Below are 13,012 nucleotides of genomic sequence, written 5' to 3'. Positions count from 1 at the left end.
CTTTCTTTTCAGGGACAACTTCTTCAGGCACCTCAGGCACTTAAAAGATATTAGTGAAATTACCCTTAGGGGTTGCGAAGACCACTTGAGTGAAATATCTTCATGAGCAGGAGGGTGTTATGAAGGTCAGGTCAGTGACAAGTACCTGTAACTGATGGGGCTTCTGGCTTTTTAGATGGCACCAGGGGCACTTTCTTTTCAGGGAAACTTTCTTTTGGAGCTTCGGGTACTTAAAAGATATTAGTAGTTTTTACACTTAGAAAGTACAAACAGCACAAAACACATGGAAACATAGGGTTGGTTTTTCTTTCAACCTGTGATTAGTACCTGTAACAGGTGGTGCTTTTGGCTTTAGGGCAGGAACTTCCATTATTTTCTTTTGGGGGGCCACTTCTTTTGGAGCTTCAGGTACTTTGAAGATATTAGTAAATTTACGTTTGAGTCAAAGGAATGAACACAAACACAGACAACTTCTACATATCACAAGAGTTTTTTTAAGGCAAAGAAGGTGAGCTCTTCTCTCTCCCCACCCCCCTGTTCCACTGGAAGGACTGTTAAGAATGTACCTTCAGCAGGTACTGCTTCAGGCATTTGGGGAGGATGCGCTTGTACTTTCTTTTTGTGCATGACTTCTCTGGGAGCCTCAGGCACTTTAAAGATATTAATATTTTTACATTTAGGTGTTAAAAGAATCAGTTCAAAAGGAAACACATTTAGACACAAAGACATTTCCCCACCCTTTAAACGTCCAGTAAGATATACCTTCATCTGAAGGAGCTTCATGCCTTTTCTGAGGAACCCCAAGCACTTTCTGTTCAGGGACAATTTCTTGGGTAGCTTCAGGCACTTTAAGAAATTAGTATTTTCGTGTTTAATGTTATGAAGATCATTAGGAACAGCAAAATATTTTCAAAACTACTAGAGCTAGTTCTTGAGGCTTGGCGACTTGTACCTTTAGCAGGGGGAGCTTCTCTTTGTTTGGAAGGAGCTCTCTTCGCAGGAAGAACTTCTTGAGGAACTTTGGGCATTTGAAAGATATTAGTATTTCCCATTTAAATGTTAAAATGATTAATGAAAGCAGTAACCACAGTCAGAAAGCAAATGTAGCTTTTTATAAGTTTCTTCTCTTCCCCTCTATACTTTTGCTCCACCATTAAATTAATCTACAGGGGATCATGGGATCCTTGGGAAGAGGGACACTGGGCATCCTCACTGTAAGATCAGTCAGCCCTTCATATCCAGGGTTCCGCACCTTCCATTCAGCCGGTGGTAGATGGGAAAATTATTGTACTTAACATACATAAACTTTCCTTCCTTGTCATTACTACCCAAATACTATGGTATAACAATTATTCACATAGTATCGATATTGCATTTGGTATTTTAAGGAAAGATGGTTATTAAAATATATGAAAGCACCGCATTATTTATATGTAAATACTATGTCATTTTGTGTAAGAAACTTAAACATCTGTGGATTTGGCTTTGTGCCCAGGGAACCAATTTCCCATGGAGATGGAAGGAAGACTGTATTTGTTACATAGATACTTGAAGGCAGGATTTATTTAGTGGCAGGAAAAGTGATAAATTCCTTCTAGAGGGAACTAATAGTGGAGCTTTGGGTCCTTTAAAGAGATTATTATGGTATATTTAAGAATTACAAAGAAAAATAATAGAGAACAACAGTTCTAAGAGCAGAGGACGTACGATTTCTTACACGTCTGTTCTGAGGTAACATGTACCTTTTATAGGTGGCTCTTCTGGCTCTTCAGGAACGTCCTCAACTACTTTAGTTTCAGGAGCAGCTTCTTTCATAGTTTCCGGAGCTTTGAAGATATTAGTATTATACTCAGGGGTTAAAAGGGTCAGTGGAGACATTAATTCAAGAAACTAAACCAAAGTGATATCTATGGCTAAGGAACCTCACTGGGACCCAACTCCCAACTATTGTGCCCTTAATGGGCATTTGTTAAATGTTATTAAACAAGCAAGAAGGAAGGAACGATAGCATGCATGATGCCTTGAGAAAGAGGTGTTGCAATTTCAGAGGAAGTAGCCATGTGTGTTGCTTTTATAGGGACAACTTCTTGAGTGAATGAATCACCTCAGAGACATTCATTCAGTGCACTTAGAAATTGTGAGGTACAGGGAAGTGTTTCAGTCATAACTGCACTTCTAGGAACACTCAAGAATAGGGGACCCCACAATCTGATTTATTGGTAGTAGTGCAACCCCTGGTTATCAGTGTTGTTTTCCTGGTCACAGTATTAGAATTTTTTTTCCCCTTAGAATGGTAGATGTACAGAGAATTAGATCACGGAAAGTAAAGAAAAACAAAGTAGATGATCTTTCATCATGTAACATTAGCTATTACTTTGCAAGCTAAATGGCTTATTCGCTGGCTTACTTTGCACCTTCAATCTTAGGGATCCTAGAAATGATGAGTGTCTTTTGAGTTTAGGAAAGGATTAGCTAGAATTATTTTGCCCTGGATTTTAGAGGCTCTTAAATGTCTAATGTGGAGGGATGGCGTTACAGGTAGAGCAACTTCATCTGGAATTAAATGTTCTCTTTAAGTTATGCTTTTGTAAAATATTTTCTAAAATATGCTTTTCTAAAATATTAAGTCATGCTTTTCTAAAATATTTCTGATAAGCAGAGAGGACGTGGATTTCCTGTATATGGAGGGTTGAATTATTGCCATATGGTGTGGCACTGATTCTTGCTTTAAAGGAGCATGTGTTGAGCCAATTCAGTCTAGTTTCAATATTGGAAATGGCTTCTTATTCATTTTTTTAGGTAGTGTGATTTTTACTATATTTTCAAAAGAAAATAATAAGCATTTCTTATTGAAGAGTACATCTACAGCATATTTGGATACGCTGCAACATGCCTACATGTTTTCTCTGCAGTCCTAATAAATACACTGTATAGCTCAACTATCTTTCATGTATATGAGTTAAAGATTTCTTTCCTATTTCCTCTTGAATGGCTCACCAAGACATATAAGTATATTTGGTCAAGTTTTTGATGGATGCAATTTCCTTGGCAACCACAGGGGCTTTAAAGATGTTAGTATTTTCATACAGGTTAACCACAACTGTAAACATGAGATAAGAGAGTAGACCTCCTTCTGGCTTGTACCTGTTGTTGGTGGTGCTTTTCTTCTTTTGGTAATAATAGTTCGTTCCTCTTGAACCACATTCTTGAAGATTTCAAATTCTTTAAAGATATTAGTATATATATTTTTTTAATTGAGAAAAGGCAAAGATGAAGACAGGACATACACAGTAAGTTAGGTGCATTAACACATATTGTATCTTTAAGTTAGAAATTTGATTTTTGGTTTAAGAAGTTATCTTTGTACATTATTCTACTGGGTCTTGGCTTTTGTGAGGCAAGTCATAGCCAGTTCCTTGTCTTAGGAAGCCTTGTCAAATGCTTTAAAGATATTAGTGTTTTAGCATTGGAGGTTTTAAGAATGTACATAAAACACGCACATATTTTGCAGACTAAAGAAGATACATTTTCTTCTTTAGATTTTTATAACCAAAGAATTATACCTTCAACTGAGGGATATTCTGGACTTTCAGGAATGGCTTCAGTTAACTCCACTTCAGGAAACACTTCTCTGGTTGTATCAGGCTCTTTAAAGATATTAGTAGGTTTACACTTAGAAACTGTAAAAATAGTGAATTATATAATGCCTAATTTTAAAATCTTAAAGCCCTGATATTCATCTGAGTTTGATGTAATTGAAATATACCTTTAGTTTCTGGTGTCTCTCTCTTTTTAGGAATAGTCACATATATTTTTTCTTCTGGAACAACTTTCTTAGGTGGCTCAGGCACTTAAAAGATACAAATACAGTTAAAATATTGAACTTCTAAAATAAGTCCCAAGATAAATTTTATTCAGGCTGTATTACTGGTGATATATACCTTTCACTACTTTGGTTTTTGTCTTTTGAGGACGAGTCACAAGTACTTTTTCTTCTATGACTGATTCTTCAGATGCTTCATAAACTTTAAAGATATTAGTATTTACAGAATTACAGGTGTTTCAAGTTGAATGAAGAGTAGTAGTAAGAAAAACATAACACACAGTACACATTCATCGTTCAAATCAGTAGTAACACATAGACACAAATTAGTGAAAAGAAAGCATTGGCTAGGAAATAAGTCTCATTCCCAGTTTTATGGTATAGGATTCTAGTTTTTCTCTAGAATCATAATAAAAATTGAGAAATTCATTGGCCAGAGGCTTATAGTTCTTTCATTTTTGCCTGCAGAAGAATATTGATAAATTATACCACTGCTCTGATTTTTAATGTATTTGTGCATAAATCAGCAAATATGCTGAGTTGTACATTCAGAATTCTTTACTTTTGACCTACTGGAAATTCATGTAAATTCTTTCCTTCTCAATGGGAACAGTTATCTAAATTTTAAAATTACTCTAAATTATGGCTTCACAGTTCAATATGAATGGAAAAACCATTTAGGAATTGGAAGCAGAAAAGAAAAGGCAAATGAAGACAGTAAGGACTTACTTCAGTTTTGGGGAAGAAAAATTGGCCAGTAGCAATAACCAAGTTCAAGTGTAGAAAAATTATTCCAAGGAGGAAGTGATTGTATACTTTTATCCCAATCTCATATGACCAGGAACTTTTTAGATTAAAAAAATAGAAAACTATCTTTGACTGCTACCATTTTTACTATTTAGAGTGCTAAATAGTATTCTATTCAGATATTAACTATTTAGATTGTTTCTCAACTTATTTAACCATAATTTTGTGTGAAAGGAAAAGAAAAATACTGACATTGTGCGTTTCTAATGCCTTTGTAAATTTATGGCCATTTTGGGGAGCACTGCCAAAATGCTAATGACTGTTGTGAAGAGTAATAAAATAATCATGATTAAAGCATTTTGGTTTTTCAAAAATCAAATTAAATATTGTTATGAAGTTAAAGTAAGTTACTTCACAGCCTGAGAAAATAAACTGTCTCAAATCAAAGTATGTTTATATGTAGAACAGTTAGAAAAATTCTATTGGACAACAGACTTTCTAAAAAACAGGTAATATTACAAATAGAGAACTATTTTTTAAATTGTTGAGGAAACATATCTTGTCTGAGGCTAATAGACATTTATATTAGTTAATTAGAGCTAACTATTTTTGGCATACTAGGCTTTTACAAAATATTGGTATATTTACTTTTTAAATCTATGCAGACGAACACAATGAACTCAAGGACATAGATGAAACCGAAGAGAACCATCAGATTTTCTGCACTTACTATAAATCTCTGTGTCTTCAGGAAGAATAACAGGTGGTTTTTCTTCTTCAATAATTTTCTTAGGTACCTCAGGAACTTTAAAGATATTAGTATATTAATAAGAAATTGAGAATATAAAGAGACAAAATACAAAGATTTAATGTCGCATTCATTCACATATGATCCGAAACTGACCAAAGAGTTATTTCACGTAAGATTAGGTATAGTGTATACCTTTAGCTGCTGGGACTTTTGGCTTCTTAGGAGCAGCTTCACGAACTTTTTCTTCTGGAACAATTTTCTTGGGTACTTCAGGTGCTTTAAAGATATTTATTTTTTCTTATTTAAAGAATATCATATTTGAGTATAAAATACAAGACAAAAGGGGGCCTCTAACAAGGAGAATATAGAAAAGTTCCAAAATTCAAAGGCAATGCATTGTCAGTGCACTATCTAGATGGCATTGTGGATGGTTTCTGTTTTTGCTTTTGTTTTTGTTTTTGAGCCAGGGTCTCACTAAGTTGCCACGTTGTCTGTGCTAAACTTGAACTTGAGTTTTTGATTGGTTAGAGCAAGGACACTTTGCTTTTTGGAGATAGCATCGTTTTCTATTGTCATTTAGAACATATTTACTTGTTTCCAGAGCTACTTGATAAGTGCTTCCAAAATGAATTCTTTTTGGAAGAGAAATGGAGAGGTGAGTATTGCTTAATTATTTCAAGAAGAGGGAAGATTCAAACAATAACAACTTTGAGGTATGTTTTTGTTCCTATGATCACCATAAAAGGCAAGATTATGTTTCATAAATGGAAATTTATGACATTTTCAGTCTTCTTGTGGCACTGAGGAGAGAATGACCTCTCTCTTCTCTGTAGAAAGTGAGTAAAAAGGGATGTAATATTAGTGGTGAATCAGTAAAGGTAGGTACCTTTAGCCGGTGAAACTTTACGTTCTTCAGAAACACGTACTTTTTCTTCTACCACAATTTTCTTGGCCACCTCAGGCACTTTAAAGATAGTGGTAATAATTTCTTTTACTTTTAAGCATTTATACAGATTTTTAAGCAAGCAGAACATAAAAGATACATAACGCAGAACATAGTCACAATATAAAATGTAAATATCACTTTATCACAAACATGACAGTATTTAAAATGTGTTGGAGTTTGATGACGAATATGACAACAAAAATCCAGGGGAATTTCCCATGTTAGAATGGTAAGAATGTGACAAAAAAAGATTTAACAATATGCTTTCCTCTGGGAGTTGTTCTGGTGGAATAATTGGTTCTTTCTCTTCAGTTAAACTTCTTTACATGGTCAGGGACTTTGAAGAGATAGGTCTGTACTATTTATAAGGTGCCTTTAAAAATTTCTATTGTGAAAGAAATTCACAAACATGAATAATACAGGGATATTAAACATATTTAGTATGCATTTACACTCAGTGTTAATATCATTAATAATAAATAGGGAAGGGTTTATGAACAAGTACATTAGTGAACATATTGTCAAACAACATCAAGGGTATTTTGTCTCACAAGATTTATGTTTTAGTCATAACAATAGTGTCTATCTCTTTTTTTTGTACTGTCCATTGGTTCCTTGGCCTCTTTAAAGATATTAGTTTGTTTTAGAAATTCTAGTAACACAATACACAAAAGAAAATATCATGTAGAATGTGAATTTGCAAAGCAAACACCGTGCTACTAGATATAAAATTAGGTAAATAGTTTTTCACTAATAGAATACCTTTTTCAGCTGGCTCTTTTCGAGGAACAACTTTAGTGGGTGGTTTTTTTGGAGGGATGAGTTTCTCAGATATCTCAGGCCCTTCAAAGATATTAGTGTTTTGATTTAGAATTAACCCATAAAATAAGAAGTGCTTCTAAAATTAGTATAAAGAGAGCTTGCAAAATACTTTATCTATTTATATTTTGGAATTTATACTATGCACACTTCTGAAAAAAATTTGATTTTGCTAAATATTATGCATATTTTACACTTACTACTTAAGACACACATATTTCTTCACATTACACGTACATTATTAATTTGTGCAAGATTTGGAGTAGTATTAGAAAATATTTCAAAAACCTTATTTGCCCTATAAATTTACTAGAATGCATGTTCTATTACCAAAGCTTCACCTACTTCCTTATTTCTCTAATAAAGATATCATACTTTTAATAATCATCAGTTTATGAAGTCATCTGAAATCTTAACAAAGCAGGGCCTGCTTTGCCTGAACACAAAAATTATTCAAGGGGTTTCTTTTGCACCCAACAGATTAGACTGAGACTGGTTAGTTATTTTTATGCCTGTAATAATCATGTAACATTCTTGATCAGACTTTAGAAAGAGGCTACAAATTCATGCAACAGCCTCCAATAAATGTAGATATCAAATATTATTGTCCAGTCTGTGAACATTATACTTTCTGTACCATGTATCAATCTTCGCATCAATCAGCTTAAACTCATGCTTAAAGCATTTCACTGGGATTTCTAATATTTCAAACCAAATATGTAATATGCATTCAAAAGAAAATCAGCCAGAACAAGTATGTAATAACTAGTAATATCTGCAAAATCCCCTATACCTTTAGGTGGAGCTTTGGGTTTTTCATAAACTTCCACTTCTTCGGCCTCTAAGAATTCTACGACCCTATGGACTTCATCAACTTTGTGTTCTTCAAATCTCCGTGCTTCTACTTTGATGAATTCCTCTACCTCATGAAATTCTTCTTCTTCAAAATATTCTTGAACTTCATGGAACTTGTCTTCTTCAAGAACTTCTTCGACTTCTGCTTCCGCTACTTCGAACTCTATTCTTTGTTTCACTACTTCCTCTCGTTCGTAAGCAACTGATATTTTTTCTTCAAGAACAGTTTTCCCTGAAAGAGCATCTACTTTAAGAGATTTACTTTTTTAAAACACAGAAGAAATAAAGATGTAACCTTAAAATGTAAGAAAAAGGATCGTACAGTTTGCATGCAACAATACAAAAAAACCAAACGTCTTTCCAAAAATACCTTTAGCAGGGGTAACTGCTTCCTTTTTAGGAACAAGGACTTTCTTTTCTGGGACTTTCTTTTCTGGGATTTTCTTTTCTGGCACTTTCTTTTGTACTTCAGGCACTTTAAAGATACAGTTTTAATATTTAGGACTGTCAAGCGTATACTCACATAGACAACAGACATCAAAAACAAGTCACAGGGACATAAAACATAAAAGTTTTAATGAAGAAAGATAAAAAGAAATTTAGGCTTAAAAGAGAACATGTACCTTTGGCTGGGGGTGCCTCTTTTTTCTGGACAGGAACAGGTATTTTTTCCTCAGGAATTTTCTTTGGCACTTTAAAGATATTAGGTGCTTTAGTTAGCGGACAATGCTCAATAATATACACAAATAAAACATCAAAAACAACATCAACATGATAATAATTGGAGTGTCTAGGAAGCAATTCTATATTGCTGGACACCTATTTCACAGATAATAAGGACGCTTTCCAACACTGTTCGTGTGTGATTACCATCTTGGGTATATAAATATTGATAGAGGCCTCATTTTTTCAGACATTGTTATAACTGATGCAGGGGACAGTATGCTGTGATTGCTGAAGATACTATCCAAAGCATTAATTGAATTATGAAGCAATGAGAAATAAAAAATTGTATAAAAACTTTGAATGTTTAGATTCAATATTACAAAAAGGACATAAGGCTCTTAGAATAGTTATTCAAGGATTACAAGAGATTTTTTTCTCTATAAAAGAGTAAATATAGTAAAATTATTATAGTATAACAAAACTTTACTTATATAATGAAATAAAATCTAGTAATAGAAGTTGAAGAAGACAGAACTATTGTTATAGATCTAAGTACAGTTTAAAATTCTTAGCTATTTTAAATAAGAAGCTTCTAGAATAATTGACACACATACAAACATACACACTCAGAGTCATCCATTAACATTCCAGAAAAGTATAAAAAAATAATGACTTCTATTTTTACTGGTCATTAATTGGTTTGCTGTTTAAATTATTAGAAGCAGGTAGTGAAAGAAGACACATTTGCATTTTAAAAAGAAAGTGAATGAAAATTTAAAGGTATTAACCAGGACGTGCTGCTATACCTTTAGCTGGTGGTGCCTCCACTTTCTTAGGAACGGGAGTAGGTGCTTCAGGCACTGTTTTCTTAACCACTTCAGGCACTTAAAAGATATTTTAAGCACATTTTGAAAGACAACATTCAATGAACAGGGCAATACTCATATACAAGAAAATAAAGAATACAAAGCCTTGATTTTATTTTAAAAGGACATTAGCAGCCTAAATAATAGTACTATATATATGGGACAGGGATTCCAAAAGTGTGAAGCATATTACTTAGAAGTGCTATAAGCAAACATAACATCAATCATGCAAAAGGTCGCCAGTCTTTAGAAACAAAGAGTTAAGAATTATTCAAAAAAGTCACTTTCATCGCACAAATAGATTGTGGCCCCACATTAATGTTGAATAAAAAAATTAAGGATTGCAATCTACGAGACAATAATAAAGTGCAGATACCAGGAAAGTCATTTCTAATCCTTAGTTGTATTACAGATAAAATAAAAGAGGCTAAGGAAAGAGGAAAGGACACAAAGCTTCAGCTACAGGAATAATTATTCTTCAGTTGCCATTGAGATGATGTAAGAAAAGCATACCGGAGAATGTTAGGTTTAGACAAATTCTGAGAAAGATTTGGAACATTAGTATTTTAAATGTCCAACCCTTAAAAGAAGCTATACCTCTAGGTGGCGCCACTTCCTCAACCTCCTCTATGCCAGGTGGTTCTTCTGGGATCTCTTCAGGAACAGGTTCTTCAGGTTCCTCGTACACTTAAAAAGATTATTATTTTGTAAATTATTTTTACAGTTCTTAGACTTACATTATCTAAGACTAACATGATAAAACTCATATTAGTCTAAGACTAACATGATAAAACTCATCCTACTAAATGCTCTTGAAAACTCATTAGTTCTTCAAAAAGTATACTGAGTCTTCAAAATATATTAGGTGATTCCCAGAATTTGGAACTGGGGAAATTAAAGTTAAGATTGTTATTATTTTAATGGAAGTGGACTTATTTGACATCAGCCACTTAATTGTAGAAGTTAGATTTTCTGCTCCAGTTTCTCAGGCGAACTGGAAATTTCACTTAGACAAACTTGATTGGCAGTAATTCCATCACTGCCATTCAAATCATTTGACAAAACATTTCCCACAGTCAATTCAAAACTTTTCATTGAAATAAAACATACAGTAACAAACAGTAAACAGGCTACACATGCAAGAAGGAGGTTCTAATGGTATTAGTTTGCCTGCCCAGTTTCTGTTGGGCAAATTTTTTTTAGAGTCTGCATATGTTTATTTCCTAGGGTAAAATAGACATTTATGTCCTTCAAATATTAGACAGTGGTAAGACAATGATGATTCTGAAATGCTATTTTCTTAGAAAGTCATCTACCTTCTACTGGTGGAACTTCTTCTTCTTTAGGAGGAATGATCTGTCTTTCTTCCACCTTCTTAGGTACCTCAGGAACTTAAAAGATATTGATCATTTTAGGCACTTAAAATCCAACAGCCAAAGAAGAATACACGAAGACCATGTTTTCCAATTTCAGAACAAGACAGCATTTATCACAATCTACATGCACAAGATGACACACTGACATTTCACAGAATAAGTTAATGCCAGAGGAATAAAGAAGTTTGTGCTTTAAGAGTCAAGGCCTAGCAGAAAGAGTTGTCCTATTTGTTACTGTTGGCGCCTCTTATTTTTCAGGAAGAGCAGTGGGTACTTTGGGTATTGTAGTCACTATGGATTTTAAAGATTCTTTTATTTTGAGAAAAACACACAGACAGAAGCAACATACAACATACAACACACCAACACATGTGGGAAAACCTGACGTAGCACCAACTCGGATGCAACAATGTCACATGTGATGAATGTCAATGACAGACCACATAGCACAAACATTTATGTTGAATTTCCTGTGTGAAGACCACAGTTCAACATAGCTGCAGCAAATACATCCGGTCAGGGATGATGTACCTTTGGCAGGAGGAGCCACTGTTTTCTTAATACCAGGAGGAGGCACCTTCTTTTCTGGTTCTGGTTTCTTAGGTACCACAGGCACTTTAAAGATATTATTTTATTTTGTAATTTCAGTGTCACAAACGCAAAGACAACAGACACAGCAATAAGATAAATTATGTTAACCAATACTGAACAAGATGTCTTGACCTTTATGAGTAAAGGAAAGAAATGGCAATGGTTGAAGTTCTTGAGAGGAGCAGTACCTGTGGCAGGAGGAGCTTCCTCTTTCTTGGGCACAACTACTTTCTTCTCTGGAACTTTCTTCTTGACCTCAGGTACTTTAAAGACATCAGTTCATGATAAGAATTTGTTGTGAAGGATAAGAAAGAGAGAAACAAAGAAGTCCACACACAGAAAGACCAACATGCAACAGTTAACGAGGATAGGGCAGTAATACAAGCTGGAGTCCCAAATAGGATGGTATTCTTAGGCTTTGTAGAGCAAGGGACAAGAAACCTACTTGATTATCTGAATGACTAGGATGCAGATATACTATATCATCTATAAAATATTTCAGAATGCTTGAAAGCCAATAAAAGACCAGCCTTTCCATTTTGATTATATGATAGTATGGTGGGAAGGGTGATGCTTACTTTAAGTAGTGGTACAACTACCTTTTACAGAAAGTATGATTGTGCTTTAAGGCATTCATACCTTCATGTACTATGACCTGATTTAATATATTAAGTCTCCACTCTAGTAATTCAGTGGTGGAGAATTTTACACCTTATTTTATAATACTATGAGGGCTTAGTAGGATTCACATGAGTACTCCATTTTATGGGAGAAAGAACTGAGGCTGGTTACAAGACTTGCTCAGAGTAATACAGCAATGTACAAAGCCAAGAAGCCTAAAGTCAAAACTTGTTGGGGTACTATTTATACATATGTGTCATAAGACATAAACTAACACTCAGTGTTGTGATAAACGCATTAGTTTTTCTTTTCAGCCTGGTATTATAAAGGCTGATTAATAATATGACTACAGGATGAAATTTAAGCACATTTATTCATTATACTTTTCATGTAATTTTTCCCTAGAAATAATTTAGCTTTACAAAATTGCAGTATGAAAAAATTATGATGTTTAATGAAATTATAGAAAATCAGGTAGAACTTTTATGGGAATTTATGGGGCAACATTTCCTTTTACTTTTGTTCTTGAGTGTGAGAGCACTCACTTTTCTGAAGTGCATATCAGTGTCCTGTAGAGTTTTAAAATATAATTTTTCCAGAGGCCTAGTTCCACTCCAACTTATCTGGTCCAGCTATGGGTAAAGAATGCACACACACTCTAGGGAAGTATACCTTTGGGAGGTGCTGGAGGTTCCACTTTTTTAGGAGCGGGAACAGGGACTTTCTTCACTGGCACAGTTTTCTTTGTTACTTGAGGCACTTAAAAAAACATTTTAAGACGTTTAAAAAATCCACAAATACAATATAGCATACAGCAGAGACATATAAGAACAAGTCCACAAACAGCTAACATTTCACAGCATGAGATGTGAAAAGACACTCAGGTCACTTAAAAAGGACACACAAAGTAGATGCATAATACTCAGAGGACATATCTGGGATGTTTTCTAA

The 13,012-nt window shown here is 34.2% G+C and overlaps 1 protein-coding gene across 3 annotated transcripts in view; it reads right to left on the bottom strand.

Annotated features, from left to right (window-relative positions):
• The window catches only part of Ttn (titin), a 271,046-nt gene that overhangs the window by 129,183 nt on the left and 128,851 nt on the right, over positions 1–13,012 (bottom strand). Inside the window, exons 145-168 of one of the 3 annotated variants that reach the window (XM_013512608.1) lie at positions 12,734–12,820; positions 11,629–11,703; positions 11,381–11,464; positions 10,790–10,864; positions 10,071–10,160; positions 9,414–9,491; positions 8,565–8,633; positions 8,312–8,416; positions 7,880–8,173; positions 7,030–7,110; positions 6,208–6,285; positions 5,514–5,597; positions 5,301–5,375; positions 3,942–4,025; positions 3,767–3,850; positions 3,564–3,647; positions 3,145–3,222; positions 1,743–1,826; positions 953–1,018; positions 763–846; positions 567–650; positions 328–411; positions 146–229; positions 6–39 (exon numbers count right to left, since the gene is read on the bottom strand). The exons of the other annotated variants lie outside the window; for them this stretch is intronic. Of the exons in view, the coding sequence (XP_013368062.1) occupies positions 6–39; positions 146–229; positions 328–411; positions 567–650; positions 763–846; positions 953–1,018; positions 1,743–1,826; positions 3,145–3,222; positions 3,564–3,647; positions 3,767–3,850; positions 3,942–4,025; positions 5,301–5,375; positions 5,514–5,597; positions 6,208–6,285; positions 7,030–7,110; positions 7,880–8,173; positions 8,312–8,416; positions 8,565–8,633; positions 9,414–9,491; positions 10,071–10,160; positions 10,790–10,864; positions 11,381–11,464; positions 11,629–11,703; positions 12,734–12,820 (2,125 nt within the window). The remainder of the gene's footprint in view (positions 1–5; positions 40–145; positions 230–327; positions 412–566; positions 651–762; positions 847–952; positions 1,019–1,742; positions 1,827–3,144; positions 3,223–3,563; positions 3,648–3,766; positions 3,851–3,941; positions 4,026–5,300; positions 5,376–5,513; positions 5,598–6,207; positions 6,286–7,029; positions 7,111–7,879; positions 8,174–8,311; positions 8,417–8,564; positions 8,634–9,413; positions 9,492–10,070; positions 10,161–10,789; positions 10,865–11,380; positions 11,465–11,628; positions 11,704–12,733; positions 12,821–13,012) is intronic. 3 annotated transcript variants of the gene reach the window in all.

This window comes from Chinchilla lanigera, unplaced genomic scaffold, assembly GCF_000276665.1.
Source record: "Chinchilla lanigera isolate Chin_1 unplaced genomic scaffold, ChiLan1.0 scaffold00002, whole genome shotgun sequence".
Taxonomy (NCBI): Eukaryota; Metazoa; Chordata; class Mammalia; order Rodentia; family Chinchillidae; genus Chinchilla; species Chinchilla lanigera.
The sequence above is the reverse complement of the archived record's forward strand: the minus strand, read 5'-3'. Positions and strand labels throughout refer to the sequence as shown.